General features: G+C 40.9%; 1 protein-coding gene across 8 annotated transcripts in view; it reads right to left on the bottom strand.

Annotated features, from left to right (window-relative positions):
- Positions 1-26,804, bottom strand: part of MAPRE2 (microtubule associated protein RP/EB family member 2) — a 99,065-nt gene that overhangs the window by 7,412 nt on the left and 64,849 nt on the right. For all 8 annotated transcript variants that reach the window (XM_059860244.1, XM_059860219.1, XM_059860203.1 and 5 more), the window contains 4 exons: positions 18,312-18,457; positions 16,180-16,393; positions 4,998-5,137; positions 483-641 (listed from right to left, as the gene is read on the bottom strand). In XM_059860244.1, coding sequence (XP_059716227.1) covers positions 483-641; positions 4,998-5,137; positions 16,180-16,393; positions 18,312-18,457 — 659 coding nt within the window. The remainder of the gene's footprint in view (positions 1-482; positions 642-4,997; positions 5,138-16,179; positions 16,394-18,311; positions 18,458-26,804) is intronic.

Raw genomic sequence — 26,804 nt, 5'->3', positions numbered from 1 at the left:
GATATAATTATGTATTTGGTAACCTGCACCACACATATTCCAACCCTGCCACATGGGCCAGAGAAGGTTCACAGCTGTAGACAGTGAACAGCATCCCTGCCAGAATTTTTGTGATTTTCAACACATTAAAGAACATGAGTAAAAGACTTCATGCACATAGGGGGAACATGAAAAAAACAAAACTAAGGCTAGAACCATATGAAATCAATTTAAAATTGTGAAAGACCCTCCCCTTTTAGATAAAGCTCAGCAAACCCAGAATACAAAACCTACACTGAAAAGCAACAAAGCTACCGAGTCCTCCCCCCAAGCTAAAAAGTCTGCTGTTTGCAATTTCAAATGCAAACCTTCTTTTTGGGGAGTAGTCACAGGAATCCTAGCTGCAGTTCTAAATACAGAATATGACCCAATACTACACCAATAAATTTTTACGCAATTGAGCTTTTTTTTGTTGAGATAAAAACCATTAAGCTTCAACTTACGTGTTCATCTGAAGCATAAAGGACTTCCATTAGCCGATTGACAAGGTCATTATTCTCTCCCCCATGTTCTTGGCAGAGAAGCTCAATCTCCCTTAATTTGCCAAAGTAGAAATCCCTTTCCTTCTCCACACCTTCAAGTGCAAGTTTTAATGAATGTACCTGCATATAAACCAAGACATGATGCATCAGTTTTGAGGTGCACTACAGACAAAAGAACACAGTCTAAAATTTTGTATGTGAAACGATCTTAAATACATATTTGATTTTATAGCTCAAAATGAAGTTTTCTCTCTGCAGTGCTAAGTTGAACCTTACCCCACTACTCCCCCTGGATACATCTTAACCTTGATCCTTAAAGGTCAATTTTCTCAGCACTCTTTTGAACTGAAGCTCAAGGCAGCAGTGCAGAAATCAGGGCTACCTAAGCCATGTCTCCTAACAGGATTGCCAGAAATGTCATGCAGTGGTAACTAATAAAACTTTCAGCTCAGTACTTGCATTATTTTGCCTAGACAAATGTGTAGTTGTTGGGAAACCTACAATATCTCCTTGCCTAAAAATACATTGAACTAGCAGAGGATGGAAATAGTCTAGTTAGGAAATTAAAAGGTCCTCAAGTTACAAATGTGCTATTGCTGTGCTGGTTTTCCACCTCTACTGTTCTGCCTCCTCACTTACCACATTTTACAAACCTGTGTTTCAGCTCTCTGCTGCCATGACTGGGTGCACCACGGGCTACCTGCTCTGACTGATGTGCTGTTTTTACCAACAAGTTCTCTCAAATGCCAAGTACCTTTCTCCTTGCAACCTTGCTCACAAGAGTCTTCAAACTACGCTGTCAGCCTCAATTTCACCACTAGGACTGCTGCAAATAATTCATGGGCAACGTAGCTGTTAATGATTAGGCTTTGTATAAATCATGACAGATGCTGCTATATATTTTTATACATATATATTTTTAAAAGAAAGGTTTTGTGGGAGCATAACATATAAACTTCTGTCTAATGGGGTATATGTAATCAGGATAACATCTAAGTGGCTTGGAAATTCAGAGGACAGCAGCATAAAAACCAACAGAAATAATCACAGATAAAGCTGTCTACAGCAAGCACACTGACCACAATCACATCCAATTACAGCCAAATTAACATTCACATTTTAAAGCCCGCAATTATACAAATGATTTTCTAAATAAAACATGCTGAATAAATTAAAATATACCAGACTACATTTCAGTGAACTGATATGATTTAATAGAAACTTCTGTCTCGCCAGTTCTACTGCAAGTTAATTTATTTCCTTCACTTGTAACAATACCAGCAGAGTTCAAACAATGCTTTGGTAGTCTACAAAATCCTTTCAGTTTGTTTTTCAATGACTGCTGAGCTGGGGATGCCTTTTTCTGACCTTTGATTGCACTCTCAAAGGCATCAAGCAGCAAAACTGACCTGTTACCAGAGCAGGATCTCAGGGCACCTCATTTATGCACTAATTCATTTCTGACCAGCTGTCTAAGTGTGACACTCAAGTCTTTCTTGACAGTTTGTATCCATTATGGATATAATGACCAGTCACCTTAAAATTAACTATTTTTTTACAAAAGTAGGAATAGCAAAATGAAACGAGTTTACAATATTCTGGTCTATAGATGAAGACCTCATACTTAGCACGTGCCTTCTGGAACTGCCACAGCATATTGCCTGAGAGCAATGCCTGAATCCAGCCAGAATAAGAATGTAACTGCTTCCAGATCTCTTGCTCTGTGCTTGCTAGAGCTTGGGAAAACAATGAACTTCAGCTGAAAAACTGGCAGCTAATAGCTGAGACTCTCTCCCCTTCTGACCTATTTACTATGAAGACATTCTCCTGTTTTCATTCTCTCACACTCATGCTGTTTAAAGAAACAAAATCATTAAACTATGTACATATGCACAGACTTAATTAACTAGTGCATACAGTAAACATTGCTATAACTAAACTAGATATGCTTCCTTTCAGTTCCAGCTACCTGTCTGTGCCACACAAATCCATATTTCTTCAGACACTCTGCACATCTGCATCCTACTTTTTCCTTCCATAAGCATGCCAAAAGGCTGACACTTGAGGAACAGCTCACGTCAGCTCCCATGCCCTATTTCTGGCCTGAAAGCACCCCTCTGCAACCCAGTTAATGGGCACCAAGGCAGCAGTTCCTACTCACTGGACTTTCCTCTGATGGCATTTACTGGTAGCACGAAAACTCACAGGGCTGCAGAGCCAGGCAGCAGATTAGGCCCAACTGTAGGCAAAAAGCCACAATGGTGCTGTTTTCAGAAACTACATGTATATCAGCACACAGCTAAGAGTTCCTGGGACCATTCTCCATCTGTAAAAATCCCTGTCTGTATGCAATAGCCCCTGGTTTGTGTTGTCACCTCAGCTGCACTCAGACACTTTGGGAGAGAGCCATTTCAATGCCATGGGTAATCAAGCACGACTGCAGAGTGACACTCCCTGGAATTTAATTTTGGAGTTTAATTTACTGGCACAGTTTGAAGAACATTTTAACAGAAACTTTAAGATTGTAGGGAGCCATTAACTGGCAAATATTAGGGATGCTTACAATTATTACAAATATCTCATTAAACTACACTATGGTGAAGCATAGTGCAGAGACATCCCCACTAATTAAACTTTTCTACCAATTGCATGGAAGTTCAGACGTTTCCATCTCCCTCAACTGCTATCCATGAAAGGAATGAAAAAACTATTAGAGCCACATTGGACCCTGACATCCAAGACACAATTCAGCACTTCTTACTTAAAATCTACACAGAAGCACAGTAATGGTGGCTGCTGCCCTCATCTCCACAACTGCTGCAGAGTAGTAAAAACCAGGCAATTTGGCTCTTGCAGCATGTTCACACTGGGGGTCAGGAAAACCTGGCTCAGAGCTGCTTGCAGCATAGCTTTTTTGGCTCGTGTAATATTGCCATGGTTTACAAGTATCCATTAGTGGGAAATGAGATACCAAATGCTGTCAGCATTAAGAAATAAAGCCTTCCAGACCATTCTAGCTAGATGATATCTCTTAAAAACTAGCTATTAAGGAATCAGTTTTTCATATCCTCAAAATTTCTTCTTCCCTTTGGTGATGGGGGAAATCATCAGTTTTCCTTCCTTTATATTTGCATATAAAGCTTAAGGTTTTTCACACATGGAACGTGCTAGGAATATGTTAGCAGTGGATGTGACAGTGACTGTCTATTTCAGTAAAGATCAACCAACTCTTCCTCCTGAAGCAAACACATTCTGACTTCTGAGTACAAACCTTGTGGTTTAAGTTGCATTAAGCTGACATTTGAACTCTGCTCGACACTGATTTAAAAAAAAAGGATTCCATGAAAAATATATACATCCATTCCCTGTGAAACATTCAAAAACTTTTCGGTTACAGCAACAAGCTAGAGCCCATTTGGAAAGCAGGAGGATCCCATTGTGCTCTCTGCTGCTCAGAATGGTACCCTGAACCCACAGAATGCCATGTCTGGGATGTGGTTATCCATCCACCACCTTTCAGTGTACAACTCATCAAAAACATGCAAACAGTGCCCCAGCAAACTGAAATCATTGTTGTTCAGGTCAATGAAAGTCTGAAACTGAAATGTCTTTAACTGTGGAAAATTATACTTGATCCAGAATAACGACTGCTTCCCGAATGCAGCTGCCAGGAACTCTAAAATACAAGTTTTTTCCTTTCCATTTTCTCTCACCAAAGACAAAGACAAGGATCAGGCCTCATATATAGTAGCGGCATTTACACTATTCTGACAGCACAGTTTTAAGCCAGATGCAGGTATTTACTTTTGTCCAGTGCAGACACTCTTGCAGTTCAGAAATGAGAGAATGGTGTAAAGCTCCAGAGCATAAACAAAAATGAAGCCTTTACATTCCTAAGATTACAGAAATTCTGAACTTTTTCAATTATATAACAAAACATTATTTATAATATAACTAAGTATTCTCAGAAAGTAGATTGCGTTTTTAAATGAAAATGGCATGTTAGCTTCTTTAACACCTTCCTTCCAGAAAGCAGAGCACAATGCTCTAGTCTCACTTTAACTGCAAATCTCTTAACACCTTGGTATGACAAACAAGCTTGTTTTCCCCACAGTGGCACATTAAAGGATTTATTTCAAATTAGTAATACACAAGAGCAAAGACACTATTTGGATTTTTCCTATCCAGGTGAAATAAAAGATATATTTCAAATCTAATAAAATTCCCATGCTTCAGTAAGACTTACCTGTCACTCCTAAGATCATAATTTAAAAATACTGGCAAAAATCAGTCATCTCTGCCAGACAATATTTTTTACAATAAATCTCTTCTTTTTTTATTTCTTTCCAGCTGAACTATTTCCACTTTTTGTCCCTTCGTAATTCTGAAGAGCATCATTCATCAGAAGACAATATTAGATTTCATGCCTGCCTGTGACAATGAATGCATCTACTTTTGTGCCTAAAGCAAATTTACCTGTTCACTGAGCTGTATGACTTGAGTTTCCAAATCTTTATCTGATTTGGATGCTGAGCTGCTTGGTGTAGCTTTTTTTGCTGAAGATGGGCGAGAAGGTGTTGATCCTGGTTTAGAAGCTGGACTGGATTTAGCAGCACCTGAAAAACACAGTAAATAAGTACATATTAAACAAGATTGATCTCTGTAATAAATGCATTCCTATTAACCTGGTGCTGAAACACAAGAATTGATTTTACAGCCATCCATCCTCTCTCTTACTTCAAGGTGACAGTAGAGGAAATTCCACTGCTGTTATGCCTTGGGAAAGGAAAAACCACATTTCCTACCAATCTGAGTCTGCTACTGAGAGTGAGGCAACTCTAAAACCAAAATAAACAACATCACACCAGGAATAAAAAATTCCCTTAAATCTGAGCAGCTTTCAGCTCAAAAAAAAGATGCCATTAAGAGAGCATTCCCACAGCCCATTACTTAACATACACGGCTATCCTCAATTTCCCTGGAGAAAGACAGCTGAAATAAAGTCAGCTAAACTGCCTCTGTGCTTTTTTCATTTTCAAATGTAAACCACCCCGAGACAAGAGCATTGAAACTCAGAGCAGAATTAAACCCATTGGTGAACTCACAGTTGGCTACTGTGACCAGAAGATGTGTTTTGATATCCTTAGCTTTTCCTATTTCTTTTTAATTACTTGTCCTGCAAAGCTGCCAGAATATGGAGCAGCATCTTTACCAGCAAAAACGGCAAGTAATGAGTGCATACTCAGTAATGAGTGCATGACTCTTTTTCCACAATGGCTTGGCACATAAATGCCCAAGCAGAGCAATAGTTGTGTGAAAGGGTTTGCAGTGCCTTCACAGGAACCTCCCAGGCAGCTCCTCACGCCTTGCTCTGCCTCTCCACCTTTCATCTCTTGATGCTGGCTGTTCCACACAGTCAGCCCAAACACGAGTGCCTGGCTCACAGCTCTCCCCCTGCCTCAGCTCCCACAAGCACTGCACTCTGCCTTGGCCTTTCCTTTATTCCCTTCAACAAGGAATAAATTTGAGATGCACTGGAGGGACATCTGATACTGGTTTGGTTACGAAGACAAAACAGAAACCCAGCCTCTCTCTGGCCTCTTTGATTTATTAAGCAGGCAGGCATGTGAATCACAGGTCCTGCTCAGCAGCACCCATGTTCATCACTGATTCCTACAACAAGCAAAACACAGTTGTCCAAACGTGCTGAAAGGCTCCATGCCATCCTCCACCATCAAATGCTGTCAGTTCTGAAGCCTGAGTCACACAGGAGACAGCCGTGATCCAGCAGGCACCCAGCTCCCAGCTTGCCGCTCACCAGTTCCAGAGGGATTTTGCCCAGGCTTTCTCAGCAGCCACCTTCTACCCCACACCTTGCCAGCTGCTCCTCCCATAGGATTACTTGATTTATGGCACACCACAAATTGTTCTAAGTTGTCATTTCCACAGCGCATTCCCAGTGTCAGACAATGTTTTAATAAAGCAATTCTTTGTGAAACCAATGTATTTTAAAAAAGCCATTACTAGGAAGAAACTGCAAGGAGGCAGGGAGAGGAAGAGACAGCCTGTGGGGCTGTCCATACGCCCAGCCTGTGGAGCTCAGAGTCTCACTGACCTAGAAGTGTGGCAGTGGTTCATTGGAGGAGCTGGAAAGTGATGGGGAAGGAGAGCAGCAATGGGGTTATTTAACCAAGCTTAAGCTTTCCTGATTTAGTCACAGGCCTCCCTCTGTAGAAAGAGTCTCCTCCCACCCCTATGGATAACTCTGTATTAACTGGGTCACCTAAAGCCAACAGAACACAAACAAACAGCTTGATAATTCGGTTAGCATGTGTAAACATTGCTGTGCAAGACAGCCATCCTCCTTTTCTATGCTCTTTAATATAAGACAGATAAGGGGAAAAAAAAAAAGCAATATTGGTGGCGGTTTTTTGTGGTTTTGTTGTGGTTTTTTTCCCCTTTTGTTGGGTGTTTTTTATTTTGGTTTTGTTTCTTTTAGAAACTGGTGACTCCAATAGCTTCCATGTCTGTTGCATACACAAACTCTTCTCCAGCAGATTTCAGATATAGTACACAGGCTTGCTAAAGTTGGGAAAATTCAGTGTTGTGTATATGTCTGAAATGAGACTTTTTTCACATCATACTTAGATCAGCAAAGAATAAAGAATTTGTTGAAAAACATTATTAACGCCAAGATCTTTTACTGCTATTTTTCTTTATGAAATTGCCTAAACTTTACCATTCTGCCTTCAATGCTTTCAAGGTTCAGCCCATATCATTACTAAGTAAAAATCAGCTGGTTTAGAGCAGGATTGCTAAAATGTTCTCAAAGCCAGGAAAATAATTTTCATTTGGATTAGCAGATGAATAGAAGTAAACTAGTGTCAAAATATGCAGTAAGAACACACACATGAAATAAAATCACTTTAACTCTAGCATTCTAGTTGGGTCTCAAGTTATTTAATGACCAATGCATCAACATTTACTTCTTATTGTAATCTACAACCACAAGATGCAGGTTCAGGGTATCAACTGAAAAGTAAATGCTTTAAAGTTGGCCCAGAGAGAGCTAAGGAAAGAGCAGGCACAAACATTTGATTCCCAGGTATTCTCTCTAATTTGCAGCTGAGGTTCCCTCCCAGAGCATGCTGAGCAAGCCTCATCCCCAGTGCCTGCAGCACTGACATGTGGCATTGTATTCTGCCCTCCTTTGAAAACAACAAAGCCCTTTGGATTTCTACAGCAAAGTGCCACTAAGCTCTATAAAGCATATTCCTTTTTTTTATAAAGTCCAGACAAATAAAAAGAAATCAACTTTTGCTCCACTGCTCAGGATCAGCTCTTAAATGACCACAATATTTCAATTTAAGTAACACAGATAAAAACCAGTTACTAGGAGGTATCAGCAACAGCTGGATAAAGCTTAATTTCAAAAGAGAATGTTTAGGGATTTCTAATTTAAAATTTCTTGGAACCAAAAAAAGGCTATACTGCACATTTATTCTAAGGTATCAGTTTTATAATCAGCCCAGAAGTAAGCTTCCATTCTAGCAGAAGCCTAATTTCATAAAATAATTAAAGGATGCTGGTTGGTAGGGTAATGCAAAGCACTTCAAACAGCCAGATAACTAAATAGAGACAAAGGATCTTGATAGACTTAATGACTTGGTGTTGAGCAATGGATTTGCAGTCAATTAGTGCAATAATGGAATAACTCCTAATGCACTGCTCAGAGGGACTACATGACCCAAGCAGTTTCAATTCTTTCCAACATAATTTCTTCCATGAAAATACTTATATAGGATAGATTTACACATTCTGAGAAAGCACAAAATTTTATACAGGTATTTTAGGTAAAAAGTATCCAATAATCATCTTTTTTTCCCTGATCAGTGAGAAATTTGCATTGTAATCTGCAACATAACTGTTATTAATTCCTCTTCAGGCTTACTGCTGATGCTCAAATAGTAATGCAGGGCCCTTCCTTGGAAAGAAACATCCCCATGTCCCAAAACATGATGGCAGCCAAAAGACTGGAAAGCACTGTGGCAGAAAAGGATTTGGGGGTCCTGGTGGACACTGAGCTGAGCATGAGCCAGCAGAGCACCCTCCAGCAAGGAAGGCCAGCAGCCTCCTGGGCTGCACTGGGAAGAGCACCATCAGCAGGCAGAGGGAGGTGATTCTCCCCCTCCAGTCAGCACTGGAGAGGCACATGAGGAATGCTCAGTTCAGTTCAGGGTTCCCCAGGACAGGACAGACATGGATGAGCTGGAGAGAGTCCAACAATGGGCCACAAAGACTAAGGGAATGGAGCACCTCACTCACCAGCCAAGTCAGAAAGCTATGTCTGTTCAACCTGGAGAAGAGAGGCTTCAGGGGGGATCCTACCTACACCTCAAGGGAAGGTGCAAAGAAGGAAGGAAACAGGCTCCTTTCAGTGGTCCCCACAGGATGGGAGGCAATGGGCACAAAATGAGACCCAAGAAATTCCATTTAAACATAAGAAAAAAACTTCTTCACTCTGAGGGTTATCAAATACTGGAACAAACTCTCCAGGGAGGCTGAGGAGTTTCCAACCTTGGAGATACTCAAAATGTGACTGATATGGTCTTGGGCAACCAGCTCAAGGTGACCCTGCTTTCAGCAGATCTGTTTGACAGGATGATCTCAGAGGTGTCTTCCCACCTCCACTGTTCTGTGAGAACTTCTGTGACAGCATGCTCTGATTTTAGGTTAGTGCAGGGTTCCAATTAGAATTTTTTTGTAAACAGTATTGCAGCTGTTCCAATTAGCACCTAGATAACTTTTTGAACCTGCCCACATAACACTAGCAGGGATGAGAAAAGTCAATTCACAATTGAAAGACAAATTATTCTGTTCTTTTACTGAATTAAGATGAGCCAGCTTTGAAATGCATTTGAGGTTTCCATCTGTGGTACTCCAGAAACAATTACTAGGTTTTTTGTAAAAAAACCCCATAATTAAATGTATCCCACGCAGTTTCAGCTTCACTATTCTTTTTTTGCTAAATACCTAAGTTCTACAAACAGATGCAAACTTCTGCAACATAAAACAGTGGATGCTGGCACCGTGCAGCTTTGGGTACAAAAAAGCTGTGCTGCAAATTCCAGTTCTCTTTACATCACAGGCACAGTCTTGTAACAAGAGACCTACTTAACGTTTAGAGAGAAATCTTCCTTGAAGCTATATGAGTAATTAGTATGCTGTTAAATATTTATGCAAAATTTCAAGGAAACACGTGCATGAATACAGTGTGGACGTGCATAAGGAGAGTGTGGAGAGCAGTGGAAGCCCTGAGCAAGCACAAGACTTGGCTGAGCCCACACAACCACTCCTTCAGTGGAATTTGGGAATCACTCACAGTCTATTTTAGTCAAATTAAAGGACTTCATAAAATGAATATTCCTGACTCATACCACAGGAGAAAAACCAAACCCAACAAGAGGCCCCAGTAATTTCTTCACAAGCTGAAGAAAAATTCTCCATCCGCTTAAACCAAGAGAGCGAGAACAGCAGATTAATTAATATTCACACACCCTTATTATTGTAGCCACACCAGGACACAAGAAAATGCTCAATTTAGGGACACTTAATGAAATAACCAATGACAAATGATAGTTAATGGGAATTAAATGACCTCAGACAAAAATCTGACTTGACTCTGAATCCAAACATGCTGCAGTGCGGCTGTCCTAATTATTTTGTGGCATTGCCTTCCCCTGGCTGGTAGGACCCTTCTGTCCTCTCAGCTCCTCAGACTTTCACTGCTGCTGGTCCAGTACAGCCCGGTGAGCTCTGCATTCATCCTCTCTGCCACACAGCTGGCAAAGAGAAGCGTGTATGAGTACTTGAAACTTTCACGATTTCAAGAGAGCTCTCCAAGTAAGAAAATCCAATGGAGGCCACCTGTCAAATAAAAAAGTCTTACTGGTGGCCTGACTGCCTCAGTTTGTCTTTAATACAAGATTTGATGGAAGGGAACTAACCAAAGCCTTTCCCCCATCAAAAAATGAAGACTTTAGATTTAAAATAACCAATATTTATTTATTATTTAAAATAATCAACAACTGAATTCCATTTCTTCTCAACTGAAACCTCTATGTGCTCTAGAAATATCTTTAAGTATGCAAACATTTATCTTCAATGGATAGAACCATATTCCACAGGTTCTGTGCATTGAAGATTCTTCTTCCATTCCATTCTCCTTCCAACAGAACAACACAATTTAAAATTTCAAGTGCTCTTAAAAACCTGCGTTTTCTAAAATCTCGCTGTCTGATTAGCTCTAAGAAGAAAACAGTCTCAAAAGGAAAATCTGAAAAAAATCTGCAAAGAAATGAGTGTTGGAAAAGGAAAGAATGTGCAACATTTGTGCAACACAGACACTCAGACCACACCCATGGTACACTGAAAATTAAATAGCCATTTTCACCACTGCTTTTCCAAACACAATCATATCTCTTGAAAAAAGGCCCTGGCTCATGCACTGCAAGCACGTTGTCTCCTGGTCTAAATTCTCAAGCTCTGTGGATTTAAAAATTAAATTCTCCTCATGCTGGCAGGGGAGATGTGTCAGTATTACAGCTGAGCCACTTTACCTCCCAGGCTGGCGCTGTCACTGCACATGCTGTTCCCCTAGGTTAGTACAATTCCTTGGCCTTGTATGAACTAGGGATGAAAACACTCTCAGTTTGTGACCCTGCAGCTCTTTCCATCTCTAGCTCTGCCACGTTGTCCTGGAGCACTGCACCACAGCGAGCAGAGATTGCCATTGCCAGCACCTACTGCCTGCCACTGGGGAAAAAGGTAGCGAGTCTTGGTGGAAAGCTAAAAAAAAAGCATTAGGAGTTCTCCAGTCTCATGAGAGTTCTAATTGTATCACTAGCTGCTAAAATAAAGACCGGACTCACTGAGTATTTTTATCCCTCAAAATTAATTTATAGCACATCTGTCACAGCAGGATATACTGCTTCCCTACAGAAAATCAGTATTCCTCTTGTGCAATTGGCTTTTCGATGGCACATTATATATAATGCATTCATGCACAAACAGTTCATTCTGCCCTGGTTATTTTCCCCGTCATAGCATGAGTATTTTTAGCCCTCATGTGATCCTCCAGTATTTTCCAGCTCTGCTTTAGTCATCCTGCTCTCACTGAATATTTCAAACTAAAAAAATCTAACAGCCTTCAGATCTAAGAACCTCTCACATTTTTAGCTTGCATGTAAATAATTAATTTTATTAAGCTGTCCTATACCTGTGTATTTTTGACACCCCCCCACCCATACACTAGAGAGTGCTCCATGGAGATTTGCTCTGACATACAGGAATACTTACATAAGACACTAAGCTAAAATCCTGACAAGCTGATCACTATTTTCAATTTTGATCAGATGAAGCCTTTTCCGCTATTTCCCGCAGGGAGCATTAGAACTGGCACAAACAACAGTGCCCTAATATTTTAATCCTGCACCACAGTTTTGACTCTACATCTGTAGGCTGTTTACCACTGCATTAGAGCAGAGCGGAGGCTGTAGGAGATCGAAAGTCGGCTCAGGGCTGGCAGATGGCATCAGCTGTAAAAGCAGCTGTGGTGCTGCTGCCAAGAACCTACAGCCGTGCTCTGTGCTGCTCCTTGAAGGAGGAAAAGACCCTCATTTCCCCACCTGGGAGCTGCATTCACCTGGTGAAACCTTGCTGCTCCTACTGTTTCTAGCAGCACACTGCAGCACGTTACCAAAGCCATCCATCCACGGCACCACCGCCAGCTCAGCCACAAATTGTCTCTGTCCCTGAAGGAAGGGACAAGGCAGCACAAGGGCGGCACAGCAGATTAGTTGTAGGGACCTATTTATGCTTCCATTTCCAAGCTGCATTATCCTTGACCTGCACTGACTCCCCAGCAGGATCACCTTCAGAACAGGAAGGGCTATGGCTGCTGGTTTGCCCACCAATTAACACAAAAACCAGTGCATTTTTACACTTCTCGACTTTTGGGTTCTTTTAAAAGTGTTTATTTTTCAAATTAAATAAAGACCACACTCTGCATTTATAGAGATACAGGTTAATACCCATTTACAGGTACAGGAAGCAGCTACCTGATACCGGGCATCCCATCAAGATTTAGAGTCTGATTAAAATATCAAAAATAATTTCAACTCATGCCAGTACCTTTCTGGATAAGTTTCTGGAGCAGCCTTTAAGGATCTGACCACTTTTTAACTCAAGGACCTACATCTTAGTCTACCTCTGAAAACACATTGTTAGAACAGTTTTATAAATCAGTTATGAATAGTCAACAATCATCTCCTAAATCACTCAAGCCCAAAACTCTGTCAAAGGGCACTGGAAGAGTTACTCCACAGAGCAAAAGGAATCACCTGAAATGCATATCAAACTGCCAGCAGCTAAAGTAAATTATTCCTTTAGAAATACATAGATCTAATCAATTTAGAATAGGCATATTTTAAAGCCTGCCAAACCCCCAAATATGAATGAGTACCCATATATCTGTTTGCTCCTGACACCAAACAATAGGTGTGTAAATTTAGGTATGTCCACTGCACTCTGTTTAAAAACTTTTGGATTATGCTGAAAGATCTTCTGGGTTCTTTATTTTTTCTCACGAGTGCTTCCTTCTGTTTTGTAATGAACTGACAAGGCAGTACTAAAACTTCAAAGCTTCATTGCTAAGGTAGAGCAAATCACACAAATTAATAATGGCACCAAGCTGTGTGGTGTGGTGCTGGAGGGAAGGGATGCCATCCAGAGGGACCTTGACAGGCCTGAGAGGTGGGTCTGTGCAAACCTCATGAAGTTCAACATGGCCAAGTGCAAGGTTCTGCACCTGGGTCAGGGCAATCCCAAGCATAAATACAGGCTGGATGGAGAATGGATTGAGAGCAGCCCTGAGAAGAACTTGGGGGTGTTGGTTGATGAGAAGCTTAGCATGAGTCAGCAATGTGCACTTGCAGCTCAGAAGGCCAACAATATCCTGGGGTTTATATCATGGTTCCTATAGCAGCTGTAATGAATACTCCTTCTCTTCCAGCTAAGTGTGGAAGACAGAGGTACCAAAGCACATCTTTCGTGGTAATTTCCCAGCTGCCCAGAACTTGCTCCTGCATCATCCCAATTTACTCCCAAACAGCAAGAGATGAGTCACACACAAGTTTGATGCATCCAGAACTCCTCCCAGAGCATCAGTAAAGGCTCCCATTCCTTCCAACATGCAGGTTCTGCAATGGGGTAAGGCGAGGCACAAAGGCACCGTACATCAGTGCTCACCCAGAATTCAGTAAGCCCATGGAATGAGTGACACCTAACCAAATTATTTCTGTTCTGAAATGCAAGCAGCAAGAAAAGCTGGAACTCTTAATTCACCCGGCATCACGTAATATCCATACCCCACCATCCTCAGCTCAGAAATTAAACTAGTGTTCTGCCTGTCATACTTCTGGACAATATTTAAGTTAATAATGAAGGACATTTTCCATGAAAAAGTTAACTTTCACAGCCACAAGATCTTATCAAGACTCATCACACTATCTCAGTTGTACAATTCCATACAAAGGCTGGGAAGGCACAGGACATGCTCTTCATACCACCAACAACACAACATGACGCTACTGCATTATCCTCCACAGCAGCTGGCTGGTTCCACTCCAGTAGCTGTTCAGTTTCTGTAGGATTGTCACCTGCACAGCTATAATTTGGATGACGTATTTGTGACTTTGGGAAGAACAGACCATCTGTAAGAAGAATTAACAAGCACAGTAGAGTCTGTGTTTAATAAAAGTGTCTTTTCCAATCTCTGAATTGGACAACATCTTGACATTAGCACTTGGGTTTTCTGTTTCCAAAAGGAGTGCGAGACATCGCATGGGAAATTGGAACGTGCCAGACCCTGAAATCCAGAAGTTCAGGCGTAAGATGGTGCAAAATAAAGATGTAAACAAGCTTTAGAAGCCCAGAGTAGTACTGGCCTGCTATTAGGTGCCCTATTTCCTGGAAGCACTAATGAGCTGAAGGCAGCTGGCCAAGTATGCCCCACTCTGACGTCAGAAGTGATCAGAGCAGAACACTGAAATCTGGGTAGGATTCCAGAGCACAAAGCGGCCTAAAAGTGAGGGTGCTTCATGCTTCACACCTGCCCTGCTTTTGTGAGTTCTGCTGCATATCCGAGCCCACGTGAGGACAGGTCACAGGTTTAAAATCAACTAAATATCAATCCTTATTTGAGGAATGGGTTAGCATAAACCCAGGACAAACCAATAAAGGAATTAGGTGCGTGTGCATGTGTATTTCCATATGCATAAACCTATGTCCAGTAATACTTTTTTAGTGACTATTTCTCTTCCTTAAATGTTAGCGGCTCTCCTGTTCACTCAATTCTCAGTTAACAAAACCAGCATCTACTCAGTGACTAGTCATAGCCACATTACATAAACACCAAAGATCAGGTGTACTCCTGTGGCCGGTTCCAGAAACACTGCTGTGGTTTAACCCCAGCAGGCAGCTGAGCCCCCACAGCTGATCGCTCACTGTCCCCTGCAGTGAGATGGGGAGAAATTCAGAAGGGGAAATGTGAGAAAATTCATGGGTTGAGATAAAGACAGTTTATTAGGTAAAACAAAAGCCATGCAAACAATTCATTCACCACTTGCCATGGGCAGGCAGGAATTAACCTATCTCCAGGAAAGCCAGACTCCATCACCCGTAATAGTGATTTGGCAAGACAAATGCTGTAACTCTCAACATCCCTCCCCACCCTTCTCCATATTCCTCCAGCTTTTCTAGCTAAGCATGATGCCATGTGGTATGGATTATCTGGGCAGTCCCTTGGGGTCAGCTGTCCTGGCTGTGTCCCCTCCAAATTTCCTGGGCACCCCAGCCTGCTTGTTGGCAAGGCAATGTGAGAAACTGAAAAAGCCTGGACTCTGTGTAAGTACTGATTAGCAATAATTAAAACATCCTTGACTTATCAACACTGTTTTGGTTTTAAATTCAAAATTTAGCACCAATCTCCTCTGAAGAGTAATCTCTATCCTAGCAAAACCCAACACAAGCACAAAATAAAAAATTAGAAGACTGAGGTATCTTTGTGAAAGAGCAAAAGCTATATGTTTTTCAGTTAGAAGGACTAGCATACCCAAACAATATTAACACATAAAACCAAAAATAACTTAATTTTTGTTCTTCTGGTCAGCCCTTCAGATTTGTAACCATTTTACTCACCATAAAAATTAAAAAATAAATCAGCCTGTGCAAGCATTTTCCTCTAAAGGTGGAGGTGTGGAAGAGGAACACGCTCCATTTAATGTTCTTGAATACACTTGCACATACCACATTCATCAACAGGATTGTTAAAAGCCTTTGTCTCCACCACCAGAAATGTCCCTGTCATTTACATGGAGGGGGTTCAGTGGAGGAGACCCTATGCTCAGTAGGGCTCGGCCAAACTAGAGCACACAATATATTAATTTTCTGCTGTCTCAAGATGCTAAGCCTATGATAAGGTAAAAAGAATGGCACAACCACCCAAGGAAATAATTTTAAACTAGTATTTAAGTAGAGTGGACCACAGTTTATCATTCTCTTCAGAGATAGAAATGGAATCCATTAAGAAGCAAAATACCTGCAGTTGGAGAGTTTGCATGGTGAGACTTTTTGGGAAGGTTAAAGATCTGTTCACCGGGATCTGGTGGAGGAAGAGCATCTTGGCCTTGTCGAGCTTCCACAGGATCATACTCCTTCCCATCATAGTTAGCATCAAAGAACTTCTTAAACCATTGAATGAAATCTAAGTTGTCTTGGAAGCGCCCTTTGACCAGTTTTTCCACAGGAATTACCTAAAGGTAGATATTAATATCCAATATTACATCACTGCCTTTTTAAAATATAAAAATTACATATACACACTTATTTAAAAAAAAACTACTAACTGCATCAACAAATAAACCTCTGCCATTGTTTTGCTCCTGAAAGAAAGGGGCAATTTGCAAGTGCTCTTAAAAAAAGAAAACAAAACCCAAGGAGACCCAGCCTTTGGAGCAGCGATACAGTGGGTGTACGTAAGCCTTTACAGCTATGGTTCCACAGAGGTACTCCCTTACATCCCATGGGTACATCCCTTGATGAATGACACTGTTCTGGGAGTAACACTATATTTAGCCAACTAGGGATTTCTGGTTTTAATGGACATGGTACAGTTTGACGTACTGCAAACAAACAATTCTTCAAAAACTCCAGACAGATGTTTCTTGCTCTCTGTCCTACTGTTTGAACTACAAAGCCCAGCAGCTTTTCCAAGACATGCTAAAGTTCAAACCAACCTACATTTTGGTAGCATATGGTCGTCATATGAACCAAGCCTGAGGTTTTAACCTTGTAATTTCTTTCTGTTCCACATATAACTATAGATAGAACAGGTTTTGGACATGCAGAAGTTGACTTAAATGCCTTATAAAGTTCTACTAAAAGAAAGGAAAGGCTATGAGGGTGTCACAACATCAATATCTTAGAAATTTTTCAGAGACATGAAACCTCCAAAAGGTCCCTTCAGCCAATATTAGAGTACTCAAAGCTTCCAGACACTGTGGGCAGACAGGGACTACAACTGCAGAAGAGCTGTCCTGCTTTGCTTAATTCAAGCAGCTGATTAAACAGCCAAGTTAGGTGGACCTTAATGCCTCTTGAATATTATGAATTTTCAGCTGGAAAAGGGTTTTCATTTTCTTCTTCAGGATTAAGCCAACATTTTATAAACCTGTGATGCTCCTGCAAGAATTGACATTGCATTTTGCATGTCTTTTCAGGTTGTTCCATTTGTACCTCAACTCTACATTAAAAAGGCATGAGAAATTTGCTCTCTACAGGAAAATTGACTACATTAGTCTTCCCAATGTTTTACTAGCAAATCACACTGTAAATAGAAGTATCCATAACATTTAATGAAACAATGAGGCTTTTCCAGTTATTCATAGAAGTCTTAAGGCACCCTCTGTTATGACTGTTTAAATTGCAGAATAAGGCAACACTAAAAGCCAGGGCAGAACCTTAAAAGGGTAAACAGATAGTGCATCAGTGTAAAACTATAAGCATGATAACATAACTTCCATTATTTGTTTTTATCAACACAGTAATTTATATTGGTGAGTCTGTCAAACTCTCACATTCAAGCATAAACCAAACATCTTAAGCCTGAACAAGCATTTTCTCAGAGGTTTCCATTCTCAAGAATCACATGTGCTACCCATCTATTCAATTACTGGGTAAATTATTCCAGCTTTTGAATAATTTAAATTCCTCAAACCATGCTTTGGACAAAAAAAGCCCGGAATACTTATAAGAATAGCATACTTTCAAATAGGTTTTGTTGGAAATTTAGGTCACCAATAATTTTAGTGATCAAAAAATGAAGATTCACTGATGACAAGGAATTTCCAACACATGGAGTTTTATCAAAGGGTCTCTGGTATTAAGATATAATGAGTTAGATGGCACAACTCTTCAGCACACATGTGGACTCAATTTTCAATTTGTACCTAAATGGAGCCAAATGCCAAACTTCTCCCTTCACGCCCAAATACCCTTTTCAGACGATGAACGGTCAAGAACATTTACTTGCAATTCTAGTTCTCCATCCAAAAGTTGAAAAAGCACATTTTCAAATATTTTGAAGTTTGTTTCCCCTATTTATTAATTTACAAAATTTATGTAACTTTTGAAACATGTAGCGATCAAATACAAATACAGAATTATTCCTACCTTATCCACATTCATTCTTTTAAATGACGCCTGCAGAAGTTTGAAGTTGTGAATGTACTCATGCTCCAGCTTTGCTTGAAACTTTACTTTCTTCAAGCTAATGCACCCTGGGAACAACATGTCCATGAACTGGCAGTAAGCTGCTCCTATAACAAGAGAATGCGTTGACGTTAATCCAGATGCACCCAGCTAAGACCAAATGGTGTTTAATGTCATTAGCAGAAAGCATGAGCAGAAAGCAACAGTGCTGAATAAGTCCCTGCTGTAATTCAGCCTTACACTGTGCACCCAAGACCTGCTTATCTAATGTACATTGAGCAGTGACATGCTCAAGTGGTTCTTTCCCACTGAGTCTGGATCCACAATGCGCTGCCGGGCAGCATCCGAGGAATCACCTCGACCAGTGCAAAGTGAAATGGATGTTCTTGGAGTCCCCAGACACAGCAGGGCTGTCCATACAATGAGAAGATAACAGTGAAAATGAAAATCTCTTAATAAGCTTCCTCAATCCCCACAGTCCCCTGAATTCAAACAAGCCAGGATCATCTTTCTTCTGGCTCTTGTACCCAGATGCCAAGCAAGTCCAATGCAATTATTTAAGATTATACCAAACCATGATTAAAAAAAAAAAAATACTTGCAAGGCTCCAGCTTGTTAAAACACACTAGTCAGGTCCTACTCCTCTGCAATGAACATCCTTACTGATTTTAATTTCCTGACAAAAGCATTTAAATAAGCAGACTTTAGCATAGTTCCACCCATAGCTTTCAAGGCTGGGCTAACAGCTTTAGTTCTCTCTCAGCCAGGTTCCTAAGTTCAACTTTGAGAGCTCTCTGAACTTACAGACAGTAGGGTGTGTGTGTATAACTAATCCAGAATAAAGAAGGAAGTATGTGGAAAAATTTCTAACCAGCATCCTGAGGATGGCTAACAGACCCAGCATTTCTTGTATGCAGGGAGCTTCCTCCTACAGCATCATGCCACTGTCATTTGCAAAACCTTTAGTGCTGACACACTCAAGTGTTTAGAAATCAAGATGAAAATGTTTAAGTAAATCAGAGGAAAAGTAATTTTCTTTCTTCTTCTTCAGATTTTCTACAAAATACTTTATACTTGGCTAAGATTCAGTGATGTCCACACAGGACTGTAGAGGGTGCAGCCCCTGTGCTCGAGCATCAGGGCAGGGAAGTGATTGCCTGATTTCCCCTAACAAGTTCGATTTCACTTCCACAAAAAAGACTCTTGTGCTTTTAGTACACATCAGTTTTGACAAAGAAGTGTCCAGATCTCACCTTACAGTTCAGCCCACTATAAACAGCGATTTTTTATCACAAATATTTCTGAGTGTTCACAGAGAAACCAAAGTAACAAAGCAGACACCTGGCTTGCCCAGTTTTACAGGAGAGTTAACAATAACTTGAACTTAAGGTCATTTTTCTCCACGGGTATGTATATGTTTTGAAATGACCAATTTCATGCATGAGATGGTTCTCATTCTCTGTATCCAGTCAGCCATCACACAAAGGGTTACCGAGATCATCACTCCCCAAACAGAAGAGTTTAAGAGAAGAATCCAGAAATGTTCTCTGAAATACCAACACAAATTTTGCTAAGACTTACCAAGATCCAGCTTTACTGCTGGAAACCACTGTCATTTAAAAAAATGATCTGTTCACATTGCCTAACTTTATGGGGAAAATGGCTTTTTAAAACCTCATTTTCCAAGGACACCTTGTTCTTAGCTGTTTGCAATGGTCTTGATATGATTAGGAATCAAAGTAAAATATTCCCTAAAGGGAAAATCACCTTCTGGCAAGTTACAACCATCAGATGACAAATTTGCATCTTCTTACAGAAAACTTTATAAACACAATTATTTATTCCAAATTCATCCTTAGCAAGAGAACTTGTAAATACATGGCAATGGAAGAAATATATTACAGTTAAAAGCATAGATATACAGATAATGCATAGCTTGAGTACACTTATTATTGTTTAATTTAATGCAAAAGGATTATTATGCAATCATTTAATGTTATAAATTGAATTTGTTCCTAACTCTGTCCTTTCATCCTCCCCATACCCCAATTATAAGCTTTACTCTGATATCTAAGTAATTGCCTGGAGGCCCTAAAAATGCACTGCACAACCTTTCATCTAGATCCTTTTAAAAACTAGAAACCCAAAGTGTTCACATGAGATTTTTCTCCTTCTGCTGGTAATGCAAATTCCTTTGCGTGCCTTTAGATAGTCTCTCTCTAGTTAGGGTATTTCCTTGTGTTTTCTCTCCTGGCAGTTGTTTCTGTACCTTTGCCAGCCAGGAGGTGGTCCTGGGTCTGCACAGCACTGGAGGGCAGAAAACACTGGACTGCATCCACATGGCAGCACGGAGCTGTTCTCTGCCACAACACGGGAGCGGCTGCTGGCCTGCCTCCCCAGCAGGAGGATTTCATTGCACTGGCAAATACTGTTCATTAAAATACTCCTTCCTCAAGTACAGAGGCAACAAACAAACAGGGATTGAACTAAACACTGAACCACAAAGAAGGAAATTCCTCCTGACTCCAAAAAGCCAGAGACCTGCCTACCACACCAATAGGGGAAAGTAAAAAATTATTACAGTCAGCTGGAACTACCTGATTTTTGACATCGAGGTTATGTATGTATTTAATATTATATAGATGTTTATTCATAATTTAAAATTTTACCCCCTAAAGCTTGTAGCTGTCAGATTACATATAAATGGGAAACACCAGTGCAACAGAATGGGGACATTACTGCCTACACTGTCCATGGCTGAGATTTCCTGGAGGCAGCAGAAAGGGGAGCCCCGCTTAAATGATGTGAGACTGCAATGCCTTTCCCTTTCAGCCATAGCATATCTGTGTGGTCCTCTGCATATGGGACAGCACTTTAGGCCTATCCAACATACTACACAACTGATGTTTCAATGCAGGTGCATAAGAAAAGAACCTTTTCAATGGAATACAAAAAAAACAACAGCAGAGATAATGACTTTATGGCTTATGACATACCTCTTGCATAATTTACACAAACAAAAGAATTTTTATGCTACTGTGTTTTATTCAGTATTAAAAAACTTCCCATTGTTTTCTGGGGAAAAAACCAAAACCCCAACAATCCCCCCACACCCCCCAAAAAAAAAGCCAAAAAACCCCCCAAACCTAAATCTTCTCAAATGTGTAGAGGGAAGTTGAAAACACACTGCCAGAATAGCTCTCACAATAAATCTATCTCTCTGACTAAAAAACTTCTATATGCATACACATGCACATACAGACATACAAAAAGAAATAATTTGACAACTACTCAAATGAAAGATGAAAAGTACAGCTGGTGGCACTGCAGAAGAGAGATCAATGTTAAAAACCTCTAATCCTTTATTAGCTAACAAGCAATTTAGAATCACTGGCTGAAAATCCTTTTGTGTTTTGATCTAGAATATTGATGCAGCCATTAGTTACAGAAGATATTCACGGGCCAGACTCGAAATGAGCCTGCAAACGTGGCTGTGCTGAAATCACCCCCAGCAGTTGCTATTTTTAGCCCATTAGTGAGCAGAAAGAACCCAGCAGCATCAGGGCTTTGCAGGTGCTTCCTGGGCATCCCAGGCTTGGGGCAGAGCAGGCAGCAAGAGGAGGGAGGGCATTGCATCCACCAGGCTGGGCAAGCAGCTGCCAGTGGAGGGAAAGAGATGCCAGGACAGAATTCAGACACAAGAGAACAAACTCACAATTGAAAAGGTGGTTATTTAAAGCTATTAATATTCGAGAATTTCGCCACATGCAGTGGTAAAGCAGAAAATTACTACCAAATTTATAAAAACTGAGTATCTTACAGCATTTTCAGAATTGGAGACAATTTTTCACTAGTCCCTTACAGTAAGCAATGCTGAACTAATTTTAGTTTTTGTCCTGTATGTCTTCTTCCCTGCTTCTGTGTTTCTTTCCCCAGACTGTCCATTCTGACTTAGCTTGCTCTGAAGCATATGCACTCTGCATCATTAGAGATTTTCAGTTTTTCTCCTCTCCTTCACCATCTGGAGGCTAATGAATCCACAAATGCAAAGAAGTATTTTCTTTATTATCAAAAATACTTCTGCTCCTCACTATTTAAATCAAAAGGAAATTAAAGGAGGTAACAATGAAGACAAGAGAATCCTGTTTGCAACCAGTTTTTACCACTCAGTAAACTTCCTGGATTTCAGACCAGAGATCTGAAATCAAGATTAGACACTTTAGCATTGATGTTTATGTATTTATAAATTAAAAGGAAAACTTTCTTTTCAAACTGACTGCTTTTAATATACTATAGTTAGAACTTTTTATACTAATAAAATATTTAGTAGAAACACTATGAATATAAGCAGGTATAAATATAAGCCAATATGTGTGCCCTACACAAATCAGGTCAATCCTTCAAATCTAATGTCAAAAGACTGTCCCTCACTGCTCCTGCCTGAATCCCTGCAGTGTGTGGGAGCAAGATTCCAGAAAACCATATAAAACCACACCAGCCAACGTGGAAAACAAAGGGCCCATGAAACGACAGGGCCTTGCTGGGGCAGGGGTAGGGCTGATTTCTTTTAATTCTGATACCCAAACCTCAGCAAACAGAGCTAAGTTCTACACTAGAAATTTGGTATAAATGTTTAGCATTAGTTTTGTTCTAAAACTGCATAGAAATCAAGTTTAAACCTATTAATCAGGCCTCAGTTTGATTTTCATATACTCAGTTTTTGAAAAATTACATTTGAGAAAAAGGTTGACTGCACCTTTTCCTGTAACAAAATTAGTTTGTTTCCTTTAATGAAATATTTAGATAATACAAAAACACATATCCAGTCGTGTTAGATACAAACTCCTTCAAATTATTCATTCACTCCAAAGCTGCAGCCACCTGATCAGGCATTTGGAAAATACAGGATGATTTGTGTATGAATTAGTCATCAGTACTTCAGTTCACAGTGGTTGCTTGCACTGATGGAAAGCTGCACACACGCCATATTTCTGTTGCTGGGACAACAGCAACAATCAAAAAAAAGCAGTGACTTGCAAGGAGCACGTGTGACTTAATAGTTTGGTAAGAAAGGGAGAGAAAAACCCACAAATGCCAGCAATCATTGTTTACAGTACAGCAGCACACTTAGGGCTGGTCTTTTTCCTTAGGCTTTCTAGAACTGCTTCCTCAGCAGCGATGTTTAGGTAAGCACACAGCAGTAGGTTTTCAACTGAGGTATCAGAGCATACATTTTCATTTGGATTTCAAAAATGGGTGTTCTGTTATGCAATTCAAAGGTTGTTTTAAAAACTGGGCAATGAAGCTGGTGAAGGGTCTGGAGCACAACTCTTACAAGGAGCAGCTGGTGGAGCTGGGGTTATTTAGCCTGGAGAAAATGAGATGTGGGGGAACCTTCTCGCTGTCTACAATTGCCTGAAAGGAGGCTGCAGCCAGGTGGGGTCAGTCTCTTCTCTCAAGCAACAAGCAACAGAACAAAAGGAAACAGCTTCAAGCTGTGGCAGGGGAGGTTTATTGGGTATTAGAAAAAATTTATTCGCAGAGAGGGGTGTCAAGCATTGGTCAGGCTGCCCTGGGAAGTGGTGGACTCATCCCTTGGAGATATTTAAAAGTCATGTAGATGTGGCTTAGTGACATGGTTTAGTGGTGGACTTGGCAGTTGGATTCCATGATCTTTACAGTTTTTTCCAACATGAATCATTCTATGACTCCATGTCTGTGAGCACAATGTTGTGTTACGTACAGCCACGTGTTTAAGAAACAGAATGCTTTATCTTGAGCGCTCCACTGGAGAGACCATTGTCTTCAAATTCCTCTTTGCATTTCCAGCAGCACCTACATGACCTAATATGTAGGTCAACACCATTTTATTTCTGCAGTTAACACACCCTCCACCACCCCCCAACAGCCCACCTTCACCACAATTTAAGAAGTTTCAGCCCATTTCCCAGTGAATGTTCAAGACCACATCAATTTACCACCTACTTAGTTGTAGAGAAGCAAGCTTTTAGGGGGCCGTGCATCAGGGAAGCCACTCTGACCCAGCTTCACCCTTCCCAGCAACAGTCCTGGGGGGGGGCACTTAAAAAGCCCTAAAAGTGATGCAGACTAGAGTGCAGCCCTGCCTTCCTGCTCACAGTTGCATAAGCACAGCTGCCTCAAAGAGGGCAGGGTGAGTGCCTGCACACAGATGGGAGCTCGAAAAAGCAGTGCTGCCACCACAGGAAACAACCTAAAAGAACCATGTACCTCCTACCAGCCTTACCAGCAGCCCCTGAGATCATGTGTACCTAAACAACATCTGCTTCCAAAAGTCCTGTTCCACACAGGTAGGGCATGTGTGTGATGTAATGCAGAATATCCACTGATCATTTCAAATAATATTGGAGGGAGATTTCCCCTGTGTTAATTTGTATTCTCTTTTTCTTAAATGTGTAAATCATTAAGCTGCTCATAAATCATACACGGCAGAGTTTTTAATACTCAAATTTTTGGCAATAATTTATTTCGGAATCCATTAATTTTTAAAGAGGAAGATCAGAACAATTTCAGAAAACACAGTTCCCATTTAACTTAAAATAGCTGCCTAACTCATCATGTCTAAAGAAAGTACCACACAAAATCTAACAAGCTCTTTAAACCAGAGGGAAATCAAGCAACTGACTGCAAGTGAGTGCTATGAGTAATTAAATAATTACTTTTAAAAAATAAAAACCTTGTTCAAGTTCTATTCCTCCTGAATTCTTTATGAGTGACATTTAAAAAAGAAAATTATTGGCTGGGAATCTCATGATGCTGCTTCCCAAGCTTCCTCAGAAAGTTTTGGAAATGATTTAAATACAATCATTAACATTCATTGTATCCCTCTAATCCTAAACATCATATGGAAGGGATCAGAAAGTCATTGACACTGAGTATGGTCTGTGTTGCATGACCTCAGGACAACATGCCAGTTCCCTGAAACATGCCTCGGTTACAGAGTGCAAATGGGATCAAGCCATGTTTTAATCATGTTCCCAAGTTGTGCTAGAGACCCAAACTCTGCAAGGCTGCCAACTGGGAAAAAACCAAAGCCGCCAACGTGGAAACATGCTTTGGCTTATCAGGCACACTGGGCTGGAGAGGAATGCTGGCACCAAATGCTACAACAGGGCTGTATAGGGCAGATTTTAGTAATAAGCATGTAGGAAGTTACAGGTTAATAGAGGCAGTGAGCAAAATACACCTTCTGAGACGTGGAAACACAAATCCTGCACAGCTCACCCCCAGAACAAACCACGTTTGTGCGCATACTCACACAATCGACTTTCAAAAAAAATAGCCCTGCTCACCATTTCTCTGTGTGGCCCACACCCTTCTTCTCCAGCCCCTGAGCCCTCCTCTGGCGTGGTGGAGAGGAGAGGAGCCGGCTCCCTCGGAGCACTGCTTCTCCCTGCTGCTGCCCAGGCTCCTGAGGCCGAGGGGCTGGAGCTGCTGGCTGCCCTGCAGACAGGCACAGCCCTGCCACGGGGCTGGGGCACAGCACTCCCTCCCTGGAAGCAGAGCACCATGGACACCCTCCACAAGCCAGCAAAGATCCTCCTCCCCTGCACAGCACCAGTCACAAGGGACAACAGCCCACAGAGGCTGTGGGGAAGTTTTCCTCCAAATGCTGAGCCAGAAAGGTGACACAAAGTCAAACAAAGGATGACATCTGCCCTGTTGTCACTCTGCCTGCTCTCCTCCGACACCAGGGTGGCAGAGTGCCACCAAAACACACACACACACACACACACAAAGGGACTGCACATTTCCACAGCAGCAACATCCACTGAGATATGGGACAGAAGTCACCACATGAGAAATTCCCTCTGGCAACACCCAGGGCATCTGAAGAGAAAGCATCACAGTCTAAAATTTGAAAATGCCAAACCACATGCTTTCTTTATAATACAGCCATTTATTAAAAGCAAGGAAAAAACAACCCCGCATTCAATCCTTGATCCTTGCATACAAATCCTCAAAGACAGAAGGCCTGTATGCACTGGGGGCCTGACAATTTGCAAGTTTATAATTCTACAGAGAATTTTCAAATATACGAAGTGGGGAGAGTCTGTATCTCCTTAATCTCATAGAATCACAGAAGTATAGTTAATTCAAAAATTATACCTTGCTCCAGTCCACATTTTCCTTTCTATCCATTTACCATTTCCTTCATATTATATAGCTTGTAGACATTGTGTTGGTTTTTTTTAATTCACATGCAAGTCTTCTATAATCCCCTGCCTGACTCTTATTTTGAATATACTCTCATGTAACACTCTAACAGTCGTGAAAAGCCCTGCAACACATACACTTGGTACTCCTTAGAGATGAAAAACAGCCTTACTAAAGAAAATTCAGCTATAAGCTGCTTAGTCAGAATTCTTTCTAAGAAACCACTGTGTATTCCTTAAAAAACAGCATGACTCCTAA

Source organism: Haemorhous mexicanus, chromosome 1 (assembly GCF_027477595.1).
Source record: "Haemorhous mexicanus isolate bHaeMex1 chromosome 1, bHaeMex1.pri, whole genome shotgun sequence".
Classification (NCBI taxonomy): domain Eukaryota; kingdom Metazoa; phylum Chordata; class Aves; order Passeriformes; family Fringillidae; genus Haemorhous; species Haemorhous mexicanus.
The sequence above is the reverse complement of the archived record's forward strand: the minus strand, read 5'-3'. Positions and strand labels throughout refer to the sequence as shown.